This window comes from Biomphalaria glabrata, chromosome 1 (genome assembly GCF_947242115.1).
Source record: "Biomphalaria glabrata chromosome 1, xgBioGlab47.1, whole genome shotgun sequence".
Lineage (NCBI taxonomy): Eukaryota > Metazoa > Mollusca > Gastropoda > Planorbidae > Biomphalaria > Biomphalaria glabrata.
The window spans coordinates 43,030,129-43,050,566 of record NC_074711.1 but is presented as its reverse complement, the minus strand read 5'-3'; the positions used below and the strand labels follow the sequence as shown (position 1 = coordinate 43,050,566).

At 37.4% G+C, this 20,438-nt stretch overlaps 1 protein-coding gene across 1 annotated transcript in view; it reads left to right on the top strand.

Moving 5' to 3' along the window:
- Positions 1-3,254: 3,254 nt before the first annotated feature.
- LOC106067831 (fibrocystin-L-like) overlaps positions 3,255-20,438 on the top strand; it is a 119,775-nt gene continuing 102,591 nt past the window's right edge. Inside the window, exons 1-8 of the mRNA XM_056037704.1 lie at positions 3,255-3,356; positions 9,783-9,857; positions 13,778-13,916; positions 15,879-15,978; positions 18,149-18,206; positions 18,657-18,741; positions 19,614-19,667; positions 20,222-20,289. Coding sequence (XP_055893679.1) covers positions 3,287-3,356; positions 9,783-9,857; positions 13,778-13,916; positions 15,879-15,978; positions 18,149-18,206; positions 18,657-18,741; positions 19,614-19,667; positions 20,222-20,289 — 649 coding nt within the window. The 5' untranslated portion in view covers positions 3,255-3,286. The remainder of the gene's footprint in view (positions 3,357-9,782; positions 9,858-13,777; positions 13,917-15,878; positions 15,979-18,148; positions 18,207-18,656; positions 18,742-19,613; positions 19,668-20,221; positions 20,290-20,438) is intronic.

The window sequence follows — 20,438 nt, the reverse complement described above, 5'->3', positions numbered from 1 at the left end:
TCCAGCTCATTGAGGTACTCGTAACAGGTACAACAGGAACAAACGCTTCAGGGACATAACAGACTTCAGTTTCTTCATTTGTCTCTTTCCTTTCAATCCGGTACATCCCGTTTAGATCGTCGCAGCAATCGTTGTCACTTTTTCGACTAGAAAGTCATGCCCACAAGACTAGCCCACAACACAGCAACAGACGGCGCTCCAATCCCCAGCGTCTCCGTCACCACTGTTTGTGCAGTCACAGTCCTGACCATTCAACGTCTTCACCAACGAGTCTACGGGCAACTGCTCCTTCACCAACGAGTCTACGGGCAACTGCTCCTTCACCAACGAGTCTACGGGCAACTGCTCCTTCACCAACGAGTCTATTCCTTCTTTCGTTTGAGACACCATTTTATCTACCTTGTTCCTCATACTGTTAATTTGTTCACACATTGCATCAATACCTTCATGTATCTTGCCAATGAACTCATAAATCTCCGGTTCAATTTCAAATAGGTAGGTATCCGGATCTTCGTTTTCATCGATCAGGGCTTGCCAGAGACGAGCTGTAAGCACTTCCTTGGTACAAAGATGCCATTGTGATCGAATCCTACCTCCTCTCGCTGAGTCGCCGAAAATCCAACTTCGACACCAATGTAATAACTTAAGGGAGGCAACTCAGCGAGACAGCTGTTTATTTACATGAAGACATGACAAACACATAGGACATCTGCCTTGAGCACAGCACCTTCATATCGGTTCTTGACTTGGGCGGAAATCATTCTCTTCTTCCCTAATGTCAACATCCTTCATAGTCTAGTCACTAATAGTGCGCACCTTCTGCACCATCTTGGATGGCGGTGTGCATGGCAGGGTTATAACAATATATACATACATACATACATACATACATACATACATACATACATACATACATATATGTATATCATGGGCGTAGCCAGTTTAGATCGTCGCGATTCCTTCGCGGAATTCAGTGACTGATTTTTTGTTTTCATTTTGTTTATTTTAGGTGAGATTTTAATACTAAATCATCACTTACCACAGCACAGCCGAGGGGGTTTTGAGTTTAATACCCTCTACCAGAGGGTTTTGAGTAAAAAAAAACCTATCAGTGGGTTTTGAGATAAAAATCCCTCTACCAGGGGGTTTTGAGTTTAAAACCCCCTACCAGAGGGTTTTGAGATAAAAATCCCTCTACCAGTGGTTTTGAGTTTAAAACCCCCTACAGGGGTTTTGAGTTTAAAACCCCCTACAAGGGTTTTGAGTTTAAAACCCCCTACCAGGGGTTTAGCAGTTAAATCCCCCTCTTCTATAAACAAAACTAAAAAAAAATGCAAACGACAATCCCTAAATTCCAAGAAAACAGCTAAGGAATATTTAGACTTTAAAACCGCCTCCAAAAATTACGATAAACCCCCTCTCAATATAAAAAAAGCAAATTACACACTCAAAATTCTATGAGCGTAGCCAAAGGGGTTTTGAGTTTAACCCCCATCCAACTCCAGTTGGAGTTTGAAGCTAAAAAGTACCTCTTCAATATAAAAAAAAAGCAAATTACACACTATAAAATCTATGAGCGTAGCCAAAGGGGTTTTGAGTTTAAAAACCCCTGACAGCGGGGTTTGAAGCTGAAAAATACCTCTTCAATATTAAAAAAAAGCAAATTACGCACTCTAAATGCTATGAGTGTAGCCAAAGGGGGGTTTGAGTTTAAGGGTTTTGATGCTAAAAAATACCTCTTCAATATAAAAAAAGCAAATTACACTAAAATTCTTTGAGTGTAGCTAAGCTAATGAGGGGTTTTGAGTTTCAATTCCCCTCCTCCAGATGGCTTTTTTTTTTTTAATTTAAAACCCCTCCAGATGGTTTTGAGTTAAAAATTCCCCTACAGAGCGTTTTGAGTTGAAAACCTCTCACTTCAATATTATTTTAAAGCAAACTACAGTCACCAAATTCCATGACCGTAGCTTAATGGGGTTTTGAATGACAAAAAAACAAAAAAACTCCAGAGATTTTTTAGTTTAAAACCCTTCAACGGATGATTTTGACGATAAAACTTTCCTTTTCGATATAAAATCTAAAGCGAAATACAGGCATGCAATTCCAAGAGCGTAGTCAAGAGAGGTTACACATTTCTACCAGTGGCTAGGAGTCAGTTATAGATATCGGGTCTAAATCAAGGAAATCCTATGCCGAACTGGGAGTCGACCCCTTAGTAAGATTGTGACAGAGCGTCGCATGGGGTTTGCGACAAAATAAATTACGCATAAAAAGAGTTGCGATGACATCCTAGTACAACTTGGCGCCACACATTTATGGAATCCTCAGATTAGGTGGGAAGAGGCTTCAGCCATTACCAGTGACAGATTTTTGTGGAAACAGATTGACGGCAAATGCGCCGAAGGGCGCGGGTGGGTCTAAGTCAATAAGAATAGCACATTCATCCATCCATCCCAGTGGCGCTACAGCCCATGGAGGGCTCTGGCCTGCTTCAACAAATCCTTCCATTCAGGTCTCTCCTGGGCCTTTCGTCTCCACGCCCTGACCCCAAGCTGCTTCAGATCTGCTTCCGCATCATCAATCCATCGCATTCGGGGTCGAGGTCATGTCCTTTTCCAGGCCTAGGTCGTTTTCCGTTGAGATCTGTCCGGGTTTTCTTGTGTGTATTAGCTTCCGTAACAGTATTTTTTATATGACAGAGTTGTTAGCCCTGTGCATAACCATCTGGGGGGCTTCCCCTCAAAGCTCTCTGGATAGCTGCCTTTATTTTCGGGTAAGGTGCCCTAGCCTTTGTGCATCCCTCCACTTCCTGCAAGGCAGCAGGTTTGATTTTGGTCCACCCCGGGTATTTTATTTCCCCGGTACCCACCATATCTGGAGGGCATTCCCCTATCCGCCACCTGGGGAGGCGCTCGATGCGAGATCAAAAAACGTCCACACGAGAAGAATAACACATTACGTCTTTGAAATAAAACTTTTTAATAGCAGGAAAATGCACTGTAGATATCACAGAATATACATTTTGTTGGCTTTCAATACTAGCTCCAAGCGGCGGAAAAAAATCCCCCCCCCCCCGAAAAAATCCTGGCTACGCCCATGATATATATATGCAATACGGTCATCGGTTTTTTAAGACACCAGAAAGCACCAATTGTTTACAAAAAGTGTTTTTTTATACACCAGAAAGCACCAAATGTTTACAAAATGTGTGCACTTTTGAACGCCTTACTGCGTACACTGTAAAGAGTTACAAAGTATAAATCTGCATGCATTGTATAAAGCAATAATGAAACCAATCGGTAGATGTGTGTCTATATTTGCACTGCATCTAATGGTATCAAGCGTCCAGTCTTCGGGTAGATGCCATTATATATATTTTCCAGTTAATTATTAAGTCCATGGATATAGATATTTAGTTCTAGATATAGATATTTACTTAATTTAGGCTCTTCTAAGTCTAGGCCTATATCCAGATTATTCTAGATCTAGTTCCTTATGTATAATCACAATGCCGTATGCCTATGAGTAGGAGTAGGCCATGTCATCTGAATACCAACTCAATTGAACCATACTGCCGTTAAGATCTCAGTCTGACCCATATAATAGATAAGAAGATATACTCGTGGTCTACTTCATGGAGGCTCTAAAAAAAAAGGAGGGGGGGGGGGACGAAGTCTTCTAATTTTCAAAAATTTGACTTAAAGGAAATCTAATTTGTAACTTGTAAGACATGATCATGGCGGAGTCTAGGTAGTATGTTTATCAAATATCATTATAATCGAAATAGAAGAAATATTAAATTTCTCTAGACATTAAGACTGTCATTCCATATAGCCAGTGAGACAAAGTGTTATTGTGAAATAGAAATCCATCAGTAAACCTACAAATAGCAACATTTAATTATCTAAATACCACAAACAACGGTATTTAACATTTGGAGGGAAGCAGAAAAATAATTGCAGGATCACAAATGTTAATTGTCATTAACTTCGTCGGGAGCAGGCTACCAACGCAAGATTTTTTTAAACCTGCCTTTTAGGAAAATCCGCTATTGGTTTTGTTGCGGTTGTCCACAAATCTGCATTTAATAATATTGGAGCCCTTTGCAAATTGGCATTGGAGGCCGCACTATAACGAATAGAGAATGTCCTATAAAAAATAGCTTTAGAAATAAACCATACGCACAACCCTATTTACTTTTATCAACAAATCTTAGAAAACAACCGCCACACGCTCCATTAAGTCAAGTGGAACTGAACGATTCTAAAACTGGTTTGTTCCTTACTCTGTCAGACTGTATCAGCGCTACCCGTTGACTAAGGAACGTAAAAAAGATCATGACGTGTGTCACTGTCTGTGTCACTAGCCAATCATCATGGGCGTAGCCAGGGGGGGGGTTTGGGGTTCAAACCCCTCCCGAAATGAAATCCCCCCCCCCCTGGGGGGGGGATCGGAATTTAGTGAATGATTTTTTGCTTTGATTTTGTTTATTTAAGTTGAGATTTTAATACTTAACCATCAATTGCCCCAGCACAACCAATGGGGTTTTGAGTTTAAAATCCCTAACCAGGGGGTTTTGAGTTTAAAACACCCTACCAGGGGGGTTCGAGTTTAAAAACCCCTACCAGGGGTTTTGTGTTTAAAACCCCCTACTAGGGGTTTTGAGTTTTAAACCCCCTATTTGGGGTTTTTGCAGTTACCCCCCCCCCTCTTCTAGAAAACAAAACAAAACAAAAATGCAAACGAAAATTCCCTAATTCCAAGAGCACAGTTAAAGGAGATTTTGATTTTAAAACCCCCTCCAAAATTTACGATAAACCCCCTCTTCAATATAAAAAAAGTTAATTACGCACTCAAAATGTTATGAGCGTAGCAAAATGGGTTTTGACTTAGTTTTTAGTTTAAACCCCACTTCAGCGGGGTTTGAAGGTAAAAAATAGCTCTTTAATAATAAAAACAAAGCAAATTATACACTCAAAATGTTTTGAGTGTAGTCAAAGGGGTTTTGAGTTTAAACTCCCCTCCAGTGGAGTTTGAAGCTAAAAAGTACCTCTTCAATATAAATAAAAGCAAATTACTCACACTAAAATCTATGAACGCAGCCAAAGGGGTTTTGAGTTTAAACCCCTTGCCAGGGGGGGGGGGTTTGAGGCTAAAAAATACATCTTCAGTGTAAGAATAAAAGCAAATTACGCACTCAAAATGCTATGAGCGTTGCCAAAAGGGGTTTTGAGTTTAAACCCCCATTCAGAGGGGTTTAATGCTAAAAATACCTCTTCAATATAAAAAAAAGCAAATTACACACTAAAATTATTTGAGCGTAGCCAATCCAATCGGGGGTTTTGAGTTTAAACCCCTCTTCTGCAGATGGCGTTTGTTTGAAGTTTAAAAACCCCTCCAGATGGTTTTGAGTTTAAGATCCCCCTACAGAGCATTTTGAGGTGGAAAACCCCCAACAGATGATTTTGACGATAAAACTTCTCTTTTCGATATAAAATCTAAAGCAAACTACAGTCATTTAATTCCAAGAGCGTATTCAAGAGTGGCTACACATTTTACTAGTGGCAGGGCTCCGTTAATAAACTGTAGTGAATAGTCATCTGCCGAAATTGAATAATACTAAATGTGGCTCAACAAAGATGGCTAAGACAGATTTTAGAAGTCAGTTATAGAGATCGAGTTTAAATCAAGGAAATCCTATGCCGAACTGGGAGTCGACCCTTTAGTAAGATTGTGAGAGAGCGACGCATGAGGTTTGCGGGACATGTTCTCCGACAAAATGAATTACGCATAAGAAGAGTTGCAATGATATCCTAGTACAACTTGACGCCACTCATTCATTGAGGTCCTCATGGCAGGTGCGAAGAGGCTTCAGACATTACCAGTGACAGATTTTTATGGAAACAGCTTGACGTCAAATGCTCCGAACGGCGCGGTAGGGTCTAAGTCAGTAAGAATAGCACATTAGGTTTTTGAAATAAAACTTTTTAATAGCAGGAAAATGCACTGTAGATACCTCAGAATATGCATTTTGTTGGCTTTCAATATCAGAAATAGTGCTTGGCGGCGGGGCTTCGCCCCGCGCTGGGGGAGCTCCTAGCGCTCCCCCAGACCCCGTTGCTAGTATTGGCGGGAAACTACAATTTTTCCACTAACTCATGGAAGAACCTATTCTAGGGCACAATAAACGTCTTCCGAAAGAATGAAGGGTCAGAATGCAATAAAGATTATTTACACACACACACACACATAAATACATATAAAAAAAAATTCGCGGGGGGGGGGAGGCGGGGGGGGGATAGAAAAAAATCCCCCCCCAACCCCCCCCCCCCCCCCCGAAAAAAAATCCTGGCTACGCCCATGAGCCAATCAATGAGCTTCTCTGTGTGTTGTGTCAGTTCTTTTTTTTTTTTTGTGGCATGTCTTTTTTTTTTCTTTTATTAGTGAACTAATGAGTCATTGTAATCACAACCAATTTCTAATAAGGATTAATAAATCAGTCTAAGCCTTATGGTCTCGTCATGGCATGGGAGGGTATCGTGAGGGTCCCACCCATGCAACTATCAGATCTGGGGAGCGTTGTCTGTATGCATTCGATTCCATCCCATTGAGGAATCAGAGCAAACGAGAGCCGACTGTTTGGCAAAGCTAGGAACGCTACTTCACCCATCAAAGGAACCGCAAACATACGATTGTGCACGACCAACGACCAAAGTTTTTGTGAATTGTTACGATCACTGGCGGATCCAGAACTTTGGAGTGGGGGGGGGCGATTTTTTTCCAAACCCTAGCCCTAACGCCCAGTAAACCCTAACCCTATGCATAAACGTGCGTACAGCATATATATATATATATTCGCCAAAAGCGTTTTCTTGCACTTTTCACGACTGAAACGCATTCTCCTGACATCTACAGCTCATTATTTATTAGTGGGGTTCGGGGCAAAGCCCCGACGCCAAAAGCGTTTTCTTGCACTTTTCACGGCTGAAACGCATTCTCCTGACATCTACAGCTCATTATTTATTAGTGGGGTTTTGGGCGAAGGACCGACGCTAAAAGCGTTTTCTTGCATTCTTCACTGCAGAAACGCATTCTCCTGACATCTACAGCTCATTACTTATTAGTGGGGTTCGGGGCGAAGCCCCGACGCCAAAAGCGTTTTCTTGCATTCTTCACTGCAGAAACGCATTCTCCTGACATCTACAGCTTATTATTCATCAGTGAGGTTCGGGGCGAAGCCTCGACGCTAAAAGCGTTTTCTGGCATTCTTCACTGCAGTAACACATTCTCCTGACCTAGAGCTCATTATTCTTTCTATTATAAAGGACCTTTTGAATAATGTGGAAAAATATTCCAATATGAATTTATAGTCCCTTAATACATTGCAAATACAACTGATTTGTTCTTTGAAAAGATAAGATTAAGGCTTTGAGGATCGCCGCCGAAAAAAACAATATTCGATTAATAATATTCAATAAAATTCAAGCACAAATTGTGAGTTATAGTCCTAAATTTATTTAACTAGAAAAATATGAGATAGAGTAAAGGTTGGAAAAAGTCGACTAGGAAAAGATTATCTGTTTTTTGAACTCATCTCAACCCTGACTGTTACATTGAAAAATTTCGTTTGAATTATAACTTTTCCAAAGCAAAGTCTTTCTTAAAATAGTTATGATAAATTCATGTCAAATTACACAAACTCTGTCTGGAAAGGGGAAGGGCGGTAAAATGAAAACGATTAATCCTCGCTCCTTTTTATAATTTCTGCTAATGATTGCATTTTGCATTAAAGAATAGGGATTGGGCGACTCGATATAAGAATTTACTTTATAGAATATATAAATTATATTAGTGACAGATTTTTAAATTAGGAATTTCTTACTATAATACAAAAAGAAAAAGTATTGGTTTGTCCGATGGGGGAAAGGTGATTGCGTGTATCGCATTTCCACCTGTTTATATTATATAGATATTTGACTAATTTTGTTCACATACTATGATTTCTCCATAAAAGTAGGACCGCTCCCCCCCCCCCACACACACAAAGGGTTTAGATGGGAAGGGCAGTAGAGGTATTCGCTCCTCCCTTTCCAATCGGCCAACAGGTGAACGACATAATATAAAGACCGGTTAAAATACCAATAACAAGTTTTAATCATATAGATATTTAATTGATTCTGTTAGCAAGCTGTGATTTTTACAAATAAATAGGACCGCCCCCCCCCCCACTCGAAAGTTTATGGTGGGGGGGGGGGCGGATTGATGCCATCGTCCCCTCCCGACCCTACCAAATCGGCCAAAATACTAGAAGGGGGGGGCGAAATAATCCAGTGGTTACGATGGACACTCAAATATAAATACACTTGACATAAGAACAATCTCAGGTAAACACAAACAAGTTTAATCAGCCATATTGATTACTAGAGTAGTTTCCCCTGTGCATGGGCACAACTCTTCATACAACATAACATTCCATCAACAGTAAATGGAGCAAGTTCAAATGGAAGTCTGGAAGTTTCTAAAACACCCAACAGAGCTGATGAGTGGTGGCGACAGACAGAAAAGATCAAGCAAGTCTAGCGCACCCGCTCCCTCCCCTTACGCGTACAAAATATGCGACGCAGTCTGCACGCTCTCTCCAGCACATTGGCGATATCGGAAGTCATAGTTCGGACGGAACCGTCATTGTAAGGGAACAACATTAGTACAGATCTCTGCAACGTTTGTTGGTCTTGTCCTTAAAGTGCCTGGGTCTGTATCCGGTCGCGTGATTCGAGAGGAGTCGCAGCCCACCGAGTTATAGGTTGAATAGTGCCATAAGAATGATCGATCCCCAAGTTGAACAGGGACCAGGTCGTTCTGGCAAAATCTGTCACTATTCGCAATACCAGGAAATGGTGTTGAGGTGTGCTTGGAGAGTTGCCTGTAGTTGGTCAACTCGTTTCCCAGTTGACCAGAGGACAGTTTAATATATATATATATATATTTGCGACAACGTAGTGAGCTGGGCTAATCATTAAGATAGGCCATGAAAGAGTGCAAAACAGGGCGGAACTTTGAGGAAATCCATTTTGTGAGACTTTGCCTTGCTTAGAGGCTACTGGTACCTAGTAGTGTTTTCTCTCACTGTTCAAGTTATAGGTCCGCCTCCCGCCCCCGCAAGCCCAAGGCTCTAAGCTTCAGCCAGAGTCCTTGCTTCCAAACAGGTTATAAGCCTCGGACTTTTGAAACCTATCGGCCATCTCCTGTGTAAATACAGTGACCTGGTCTATCGGGCTTAAGCCTGCTTTAAAGCCTGCCTGCTCTGGCGCAAGGATATGACACTCTCAAAGCACCACACAAGCCGCTCGTAGAAAATCTTTTAGGCAATTATGTCTACGGTGGGGGTAAGTGAAATGGGTGTGTAGGACTCCATGGTAGTCGCGTCTTTGCATTTCTTAAGGATTTGGACAACGATGACACTATTCCAGGCCCAGGTAATCTTGCCTCACTTAAACTCCAGAAATTTATCCGTCGCTTCACCCCGAGATGTTTTATCGTCTCAGCTGTAACTTTGTCTGGCCCCGAAGCCTTTTTTTTTGACTTAGCAATCGCACTGCCCAGCTCGGCAAGAGAGAAGGGTGCATTGCCCAAGTCTTCAGGCTTATCCGGGCCGCTAAGCCATTTCCTGCATTACGAGCAGCAGAAATAATAGTCCCCCCCCCCCACACACTCCAGCTTCTATTTCTCAAACAGGCAATGTGATATAAACTGACCAATGACGTGATAATGTTTGATTTCAGTGACTAAAGTACTCAATATCTCACCTCAAAAGGGTAGCAGAAACGGAGGGACCAGGATCACAGTGAAAGGCGTCAGTAAGTTTTTTGTTGTTTTTTTAAATGTGAGTTACAGTTTATTTTCTCTAAGTAGTAAATTACCAAGGGCATCACTCCATCCAAACTACCAACATGCTTGATAAGACTCTCTGGATGAAAGATACTCGTCCACCTCCAGAGTAGATCCAATTGGAAATAACCGCAAGATTTAAAAACAAAAAAAAACAAGATTACAAAGAGAGTTTGTGTTACACAAACTCAGAGGCGGCCCCCGTCGAAGTCGGATCCCTGTCGGATCTGCATATTCGCAAATAATATTCAAGAGGTGATTTAATTTTGATGTAAAATGTTTTACACGTTTCGGATGTTCCTTCAGAGTTGAAGATAATTACTTCCTAGTCCAAACCTCCCGCAGGACGACGGGGGATGGGAGCGGGCAGGGTTTGAACCCTGGGCCATCCATAAATCTGAACGTCAGTCCAGCGCACGACCAGGCAGCCATCCGATGGTCAAAAGTAATAATGTTTCAAAGATTCATTTGCCGTAAATTTAAATTTAAATTTAATAAAAAAAATAGTAGATTAGTTTTAGTATATTAAAACATTACAATATTGATCAAAACGTTTGGAAATGAAAATCTACACTTTTTTTTTACACTTTAAGTTTAGAAATTGAAATTCTACATCTTAATCTAGTCTATTTTAGTCTAAACTAGATCTAGAAATTCTAGATCTAGACTCTAAAATAATTTTAATTAGAATATAAATCCAGATCTAGATATACTGTAATAAAAATCTAGATCTAGTTTAAAAAATCTAGATTAGATCTAAATCAAGATATCATTCCTTTTTTAAACGCGAGTCACATAACGAGGCTTAATAAACATTACTATACCGAGTTCTTTTTTCATTTCATTTGAAGAATTAATTCCATATAACGTCAGAGGGAAAAAAAAACACTACGTCACACGGCCTAGCTAGACTAAAAATCGCCTTCATCTATAAGAGACTTTTATCGAGTGTTCATAGACTTTGGTGCACCGAGTGCGTTCTTTAAGCATTTCATTTAAAGAATTCATTCCCTATGACGTCAAAGGAAAAAAAACACTACGTCACACGGCCTAGCTAGAATAAAAATCGCCTTCATCATTACGAGCCTTTTATCGAGTGTTCATAGACATTGGTGCACCGAGTGCGTTCTTTTAGCATTTCATTTAAAGAATTCATTCCATGTGACGTCAAAGGAAAAAAAAACACTACGTCACACGGCTTAGTTAGACTAAAATATGTTTTCATTAATACAAGCAATTTTTTCGAGGGTTAATAGACATTGGTGCACCGAGTGCGTTCTTTTAACATTACATTTAAAGAGTCCATTCATATGACGTCAAAGAAAAAAAATTCCATTACCTCACAATAGGCTAGTACCGGTACCATAAAAAAAAAATGTCTTTATTTATACGAGATATTTAACGAGGGTTCATAGACATTGGTGCACTGAGTTCTAATAGATATTATTTAAAAAGGATCAAAGCCACATTGTTTTTGCGTTTTGTCTGTCAGTCGGTCTGTCCGTTATCTTGATATAAAAAAAACAACTAAAAGTTATTAAAAATTGATTTACCTTTATTTTACGTTTCAAAACATCGCAATAATTTTTAGGTATGAACACAATTGAAAAGTTTATATAATAGATTGTTCCGGATGTTTGTATAAATAGTAAAAGAAAAAGAGAATTTCAGATAAATGTAATACCGTTAATTAAATTTTTTGGATGGTCTCGTATAAAAATTAGATGTACTACAGCCACGTGGAGAGATTTTCATACCTTACTTTGGTGTTTGGATTCTGTTTTCCTTAAAAATCGGAACATAATATTAACGATAATTAGATTTTTTAATGTTTTAGGTAGAAAGTTAAATGTACTGTAAGAGAGTAGTGAGTTAAAATATTTTTCATAAAAATCCGTAAAAACATTATTTCGTAAATGAGAAGATTATTTGTTTATTAATTAGAAGAGGGAGTTCAAACAATTATTTGGCGTTAGTAGATTTTTAAATAAATTCGGAAATTTCTTGCGACGATTTGTAAGAAACAAAATCCGGAACTTTCTTTATCGATTACAAAACTTCTATGTTATGTTTTACAAGAAAATTAAATGTCTAAAAAGTAATTTTCAGTAATCTATTCTAGTAAATTACTTTTTTTAAAGCCTTATGCGATTTCAAACAATCATTAGGCATAATTCATGTTTTATAAAACAATATCCGGAACATTTTTACACTTAATGAAATATAAGTCAGTATAGAGATTATGATTTAGCATTAGTATGCTATTTACATAAAAAACGGAACAACATATTATTGATAATGTGTTTTTGCAACGTTTAAGCATGGAAATTGAATGTAATATAAGTTAGAAGAGCAAATAAACATTTGTTGGCGTTGATTAGTTTTGCACAAAAAAATCCGGAACAATCAATTTTAGATACTTAAAACTATTGAGATGTTATGGGAGGAACATTAAAGGGTAAATCAGATTTTCAATAGCTTTTAGAGTTCTAGTTTTTTAAATCTAATCGTGACGGACAGACCGACCAACAGACAAAACGCACAAAAATAAGCTTCTTTTATTCGAATGGGGGCACTAAACAAAAAATAAATAAAATCTGATTTTTAAAAAAGTTTAAGGAATTGGTTTAGCACCTGATCATGTTGCGACGTTACGCTACTGCACGAAAATCGCTGCATAAAAAGTCCATTTAAAAAAATGTGCGTGATATTTACATACAAAGTGCATTATTAGCCTTTATAAACAAACAGAAATGTTTTCTTTTAATTTTAGCAGCTAGTTGACCAGAAAAAACGACTTTAACTATTATTTGTATTTGTTGTAAACATTTCCTGTACATTTTAAAAATATATTTGACTTAGTGATACTGAAAATACACAAAAATTGTCCATCTTTGTTAGCATATTGTAACATTGCCTCCCTTACATTTACGTAATTGTTTTAGAATTGGTGTATTTTTATGAAAAAATCGCTTGCATAATTAATTTTATAAATTAAACGGTTTGCTTTTAGAAAACCAAAAGTAGCCGTTGCACCTAAACTTTTCAAGCCGGATTTAATGATGAAATAATATTTTTCATATCTCTTCTAGTTTTCGAGATCTGAGTGTGACAGACGGACAGACGGACAGACGGACAGACGGACAGACGGACAGACGGACAGACGGACAGACGGACATTTTGCACAAACCTAATAGCGGCTTTTTCCCCTTACGGGGGCCGCTAATAATAAAAGAATATTAAAACTACAAAATCAGAGAATATTATCAGGGCCCTGAATCACTGCAATTGAAATATATTTAAAACTTTAACCTGGATTCTAAATATACTCAGCACAGTTCGGACCTTCAAACTTCAAATAACATTGCCCCCCCCCCGCTTCGGTGAGAAAGAAAATCGTGTCTCGTATTAGTTCGGAACTTCCCATACGTTCTTCTGAAGCCATGTTCTGTTGACTTGTTATATGGTGACATACTTGCACTGGGAACCGCAGGGTGTTTGGAAAGGGTGATTTGAGCCTCTTAAGCCCTCACTCACATTGACTTTGAAGATGTTGATGATTATGTAATTATATTGTTCTTAATGTTAAGGCGAGAGTATTGCGAAATTTGTTTAAAAATTTTACCAAATAAATTTTCTATGCCATTTTGTCTATTTGTTTCATACAAGTGCCCCCTTTTTTAGCGCTTTTCTAGTTCTTTATTTAAAAAAAAAGTCAATAAAAACAAAAACTGTAAAAAGATTAGGCATAATCTAAATAATTTTCTGTGCTGCTTAGCACTTCAAACGTCAACTTTTAGACCTCCACTTGTGTAGTCTAGGCAGTAATCCAACCATTATATTTAGCATCATGGTGACTCAAATGTTAATGTTTCTGTCTGTATATTAGATTTCTCCAAAAGCTATTTTAGTTTTGGCCAAGGGAACGAGAATCTCGGAAGTAAAGTTTGGCTGACGTCTCTGACAAGTTACCCGTGCGATATTCATCCTGATGGATCTCACCAGTCGCAGATCACATGTTACACGGTGTAGGTGTCGTTTCCAAATTGTACTGTATAGAAGAACACCATAGTGTGTAGAAGAACATATCATGGTGTGTAGAAGAACATATCATGGTGTGTAGAAGAACATATCATGGTGTGTAGAAGAACATATCCTAGTGCAGACTAATACATCAGTGTGTAGGTGTTGGTTAAAAAAAAATCACTATCATTGATCTGACCCAGTGGCTTAGCTAGGGATTAGGGAGCCTGGGGGCTTGACCTCTGCATTTTGACATCATGCATGAGATAATTTATTTAATAAATATATAACTTAATAATAGTTATAAAAGTAACCCCGCACTTATATAAAAAAAAAAACATTACATGGCAGTGGCTTAATATTTTATCTAAAAAAAATCGAACAATCGTTTGGGGGACCCACAAGTGGGGGCCCGAGGGGACTTTCAAAATTTCACATCTCTCCTCCCATCATAGATAAGCCACTGATCTGACCAATTACACTTTCACATCTCTCCTCCCATCATAGATAAGCCACTGATCTGACCAATTACACTTTCACATCTCTCCTCCCATCATAGATAAGCCACTGATCTGACCAATTACACTTTCACATCTCTCCTCCCATCATAGATAAGCCACTGATCTGACCAATTACACTTTCACATCTCTCCTCCCATCATAGATAAGCCACTGATCTGACCAATTACACTTTCACATCTCTCCTCCCATCATAGATAAGCCACTGATCTGACCAATTACACTTTCACATCTCTCCTCCCATCATAGATAAGCCACTGATCTGACCAATTACACTTTCACATCTCTCCTCCCATCATAGATAAGCCACTGATCTGACCAATTACACTTTTACATCTTTATTATTTTTCCAATTAAGTTGAAATATTGTGAAAAATTAAATAATTCTGATTATCTGAACGAAACGAATTGCTAAAAAACTCTTTCTTCATATTTGTTTTATGATTTTGGTGCTTGGACAAGTAATCTCTAAATTTCTGTATTTATGCCAAACATGCCCATCCCAAGCAGATGACAAAAGGAAGTTTGAAGTATGACACTGTTTTCTGAAATGAAAAATTAGATAAATATAAGTGAAAAGTATCGATAATATATCTTTAGTTTTTTTTTTAAAGAATTTACAAAGTGAATTATTTCTACTTCAAATATTAGAGGATGATTTTAAAACTTTGTTCGTAGTTCTTTCTTTTGATTTTTTTAAGCATTACGGAGAAAAATTTTACAGAATAAATACAACTAATTAAAGGCGCAAAGGGTAACCCCCGCCCCAGCCCCGCCCCCCCCCCCCCAAAAAAGGCCCCTGAGAAGGTACGATTGACTAAAGGTTTGCAGATAACATAACCTTTTTTTTTTCAAATCTTATATCAACTCAGTCTATCTGTCTGGAAAATGTTTGTGCACGTTATTTCTCCGACACCCAATCTCGGATCAAGCTGAAATTTCGCACAATTATTTCTTTTACCCGACAACACAAAAATCAATAAGAAAAAATTAACCAATTAGTTTATTTACATTGGTAATTAATTATTTTGTTTGGTATCTCAAACTAGGGAAAGATATTGTACTTGACTGTAGTTGTGGTGTAAGCTTTATTAGTCCCCTTTATAGATTTGCGCTTTAAAGTAAGTTTGAAACAAACAATAGATAACTATACAATCTTCTGTTTTCGTAAGCACTTCGATAGTAGAGTGGTTAGTATGTCTACTTAGCCCCCCCCCCCCCCATTTTCCCAACTGGTCCAGATAAGTGATAGGATCATAGCCAAAAGCATGAAATAGCGCTAAACAAAAACAATTGGTTAAACTATTTCTTATCGCACAGATTTTTTGTTATGTTGGTCTAGATCTATTACAAGTTTAATGACATCACTGACACAAACTAATTAAAACAATTACGCCTCGTATAAGCTTTTTTTTAAAGAAACAAAATCTGTTGTTTTTTTGTGTTCAGTCCTATGCCTGTAGGGAAGTACACCATCAAAGTGTCTGTGGATGGAGTGGATGTCATGGAGACTGACTACTGCCCTTTAACAACGGACTGTCAATTCACAGTTAGTTCTCTACCTATACGTGTGGTTTTCAGATAGAAATAACTTCTAGTGGGATGTATCATGTATCATTTATTTTTACAAGCTTCCCCCCCCCTTTTTTTTTTCGTTGAGTAGGGATGCAGCTGACTGATCTAATAATTCCGCAAATGTTGAAGCAAATTATTTTATCCATCCATCACTTTTAAAAAATTTAAATGCGTCCTTTAAAAAAAAATGTTTTTTTTTTTATCTTAGTGGAGGAAATATGAAACAATAACATTTCTATTGTCCCTACTAGAAAAGTTGTTAAACAATAACATTTCTATTGTCCCTACCAAAGAAGTTGTTGTTAAACAATAACATTTCTATTGTCCCTACCAAAGAAGTTGTTGTTAAACAATAACATATCTATTGTCCCTACTAGAGAAGTTGTTAAACAATAACATTTCTATTGTCCCTACCAAAGAAGTTGTTAAACAATAACATTTCTATTGTCCCTACTAGAGAAGTTGTTAAACAATAACATTTCTATTGTCCTTACTAGAGAAGTTGTTAAACAATAACATTTCTATTGTCCCTACTAGAGAAGTTGTTATAAACAATAACATTTCTATTGTCCCTACTAGAGAAGTTGTTAAACAATAACATTTCTATTGTCCCTACTAGAGATGTTGTTAAACAATAACATTTCTATTGTCCCTACTAGAGAAGTTGTTATAAACAATAACATTTCTATTGTCCCTACTAGAGAAGTTGTTAAACAATAACATTTCTATTGTCCCTACTAGAGATGTTGTTAAACAATAACATTTCTATTGTCCCTACTAGAGAAGTTGTTAAACAATAAAATTTCTATTGTCCTTACTAGAGAAGTTGTTAAACAATAACATTTCTATTGTCCCTACTAGAGAAGGTTTTAAACAATAACATTTCTATTGTCCTTACTAGAGAAGTTGTTAAACAATAACATTTCTATTGTCCCTACTAGAGAAGGTTTTAAACAATAACATTTCTATTTTACTTACTAGAAAAGTTGTTAATAACATTTCTATTGTCCCTACTAGAGAAGTTGTTAAACAATAACATTTCTATTGTCCCTACTAGAGATGTTGTTAAACAATAACATTTCTATTGTCCCTACTAGAGAAGTTGTTATAAACAATAACATTTCTATTGTCCCTACTAGAGAAGTTGTTAAACAATAACATTTCTATTGTCCCTACTAGAGATGTTGTTAAACAATAACATTTCTATTGTCCCTACTAGAGAAGTTGTTATAAACAATAACATTTCTATTGTCCCTACTAGAGAAGTTGTTAAACAATAACATTTCTATTGTCCCTACTAGAGATGTTGTTAAACAATAACATTTCTATTGTCCCTACTAGAGAAGTTGTTAAACAATAACATTTCTATTGTCCCTACTAGAGAAGGTTTTAAACAATAACATTTCTATTTTACTTACTAGAGAAGTTGTTAAACAATAACATTTCTATTGTCCCTACTAGAGAAGTTGTTAAACAATAAAATTTCTATTGTCCTTACTAGAGAAGTTGTTAAACAATAACATTTCTATTGTCCCTACTAGAGAAGGTTTTAAACAATAACATTTCTATTGTCCTTACTAGAGAAGTTGTTAAACAATAACATTTCTATTGTCCCTACTAGAGAAGGTTTTAAACAATAACATTTCTATTTTACTTACTAGAAAAGTTGTTAATAACATTTCTATTGTCCCTACTAGAGAAGTTGTTAAACAATAACATTTCTATTGTCCTTACTAGAGAAGTTGTTATAAATAATAACATTTCTATTGTCCTTACTAGAGAAGTTGTTATAAACAATAACATTTCTATTGTCCCTACTAGAGAAGTTGTTATAAACAATAATATTTCTATTGTCCCTACTAGAGAAGTTGTTATAAACAATAACATTTCTATTGTCCCTACTAGAGAAGTTGTTTGTAACCCCTGTTCTATAATAAACAATTTGTTTTTTATTACTTTTTAATTGCTAGGATATAGATCTATGTTATAGCCTACTTCAGTATTTTTAAACAATGTCTAAGTGTCCTTAAAATTGACTTTAAGTTTTCTAACACATATTACTGCCTACTGTTCATTCTACTTTTTCATGATTTACAATGATTTCAACAATTAATCTTTTCTTTTGAACAAAATGCTCTCCTCAGGTAACAGATGCGAACACGCCAACAATAGACATGATCAGGCCAGCATCGGGATTACCCGGTAAAGATTAGAATATACTGACTGCAAAGGTGGCCTTTTAGGGGTGGAGTTCTGGGCAACCGCGCCCGAGAGGGCCTCGCGACAGGAAGATTATTTTGTCACTGTCAGCCCAAGAAATAAATATTTCGGGTCTGAACTACACATTCTTTTGTACCCAGGGCCGGCCTTACAAATTGCGAAACCCCTCTTCTGATTTTTTTTACAATAACAACTGTTAGTATTAATGATCATTATATCCATATTTATTATACAGCATGCATAGGGAGCAACTAAAACGCAATCTCGTCTCGTTATAGTGAAAATCTCAAATAAATATAATGTGAAAATCTCAAATAAATATAATGTGAAAATCTCAAATAAATATAATGTAAATTTAAATTAGAATAATTCCTAACAAAATTGTGATATCAGATACTTAGTCATTCTACATACTCAACTGTACTCGTGCAGGGGCCTTCCTTGAGGTGAGTGGTACACTGGTCACTACAAGATATGCTGCTAATGAGCCCAATGAAACACAAACGTTAATTCTCAGGTAGGCTTTTGAAGATCACGTGACGATGTAATCCATTCTCATGCATGCTCATCCAATATCTCCAATAGTAGCGGGATCTCTTCGGCAAGACGAGATGATACGTGGTACCGAGGGGTTTAGGTCCCTAGTGCAATTTAAGCATGAATATGTAGCTCAGTAGATTTATGTTAGCATAAACATTTAGGTCAGTGTACCTGTCAGCATGAACGTGTAGGTCAGTAGAGCTATGTCACTAAGAACGTGTAGGTCAGTAGATCTATGTCACTAAGAACGTGTAGGTCAGTAGATCTATGTCACTAAGAACGTGTAGGTCAGTAGATCTATGTCACTAAGAACGTGTAGGTCAGTAGATCTATGTCACTAAGAACGTGTAGGTCAGTAGATCTATGTCACTAAGAACGCGTCGGTCAGTAAACTATGTTGGCGCGCAAATGTACCATTTATTTCTGCGTTTCTGCGTATGAAAATTAAAAACAAAAGTGCAGCTGAACCCTATTGATGTCGCCGACATATTCCATCTCTAAAGAAAATGTGAATTATATAGAATGAAATAAGGGACTGCATTGACCAGGGCATGAACCAGTGACCCTCCGGTCAACAACTTGGCCTAGCAACAAGGCAGTGTTAAGCGAATGAACCATTAGATCATCGAGATCTAAAAAAGCTTTCTGATTTTTGGCATTGCCATCTAGAGATAAAGTCACATGCACCGCCCAGCCCCGCCACACCTGTCTTCACAAACAATTTGAACAGAATCTCTATTGAACATGGTATTGGAGAAATTGTCAGAGAGAGAGAGAGAGAGAGAGAGAGAGAGCACGAATCCCTAAAGGTACATAGCATGTATTCATATATTTATATTTTTGTTTCAGAGTATACTTTGGAGGTCAGAAATGTGAATTAAGAGATTTTGAGAAGGACTCAATGTAAGCCGGGAGATAAAATGTCCACGTTCAACACAATAAATGAATGATGTATTATCCTGACACTAGTTCTATAGCCTTAAAGCTCTTTTGGACTAGTTTACGTGATAGACAAATGTTGGAGGTCGATCCTATTTTATTATATCGCCAGAAACACAATATTACAAATATATTTTTTTTTACAATGAAGCACATTATCTTCACTACTAGTCTAACGTGTCTCACATGGAATAGATTAAAATTTAAACTTAGAGAGGACATTTTCTTTCTTCTTAAAGCCGTTACTTTTTAGAGATCCGTTTAAGATTAATATACGTTTTAAGACTTTAGGCAGACATCCAAGTAAAATTTCAAGGCCATCTTGCACATGTCTGGCGCTCATTAAAACCTAGGACCTTCGCAATCACATGACTTAAACGAGCTTTGTTCTATCATTCATCAGTGCGTCTAATTAATGTATCTTGCAATAGATTACAAGCATGTAGAACTATGTTGACACCGTACAATTAATGTTTCTCATTGAACTGAAATTGTTTTAACCACTGTACGCTGAGCAGGTATGGAATCTCTGTGGACGTCCATGGCAAAGGTTATTTCAAGTGTAAAACTGAAGGAACATACATAGGTATAGAGCCACAATATTAGTCACAAGTAGCAGTCTGCTAAATCTCTTGCCTTTTTTTTTAAAAGAAATTAACTATTTTCCTTAACATGATTAGGCATACATTAGCTAGCAAGTGTTCTGATTTTCATGTTTAGTGTTAACATGAAATT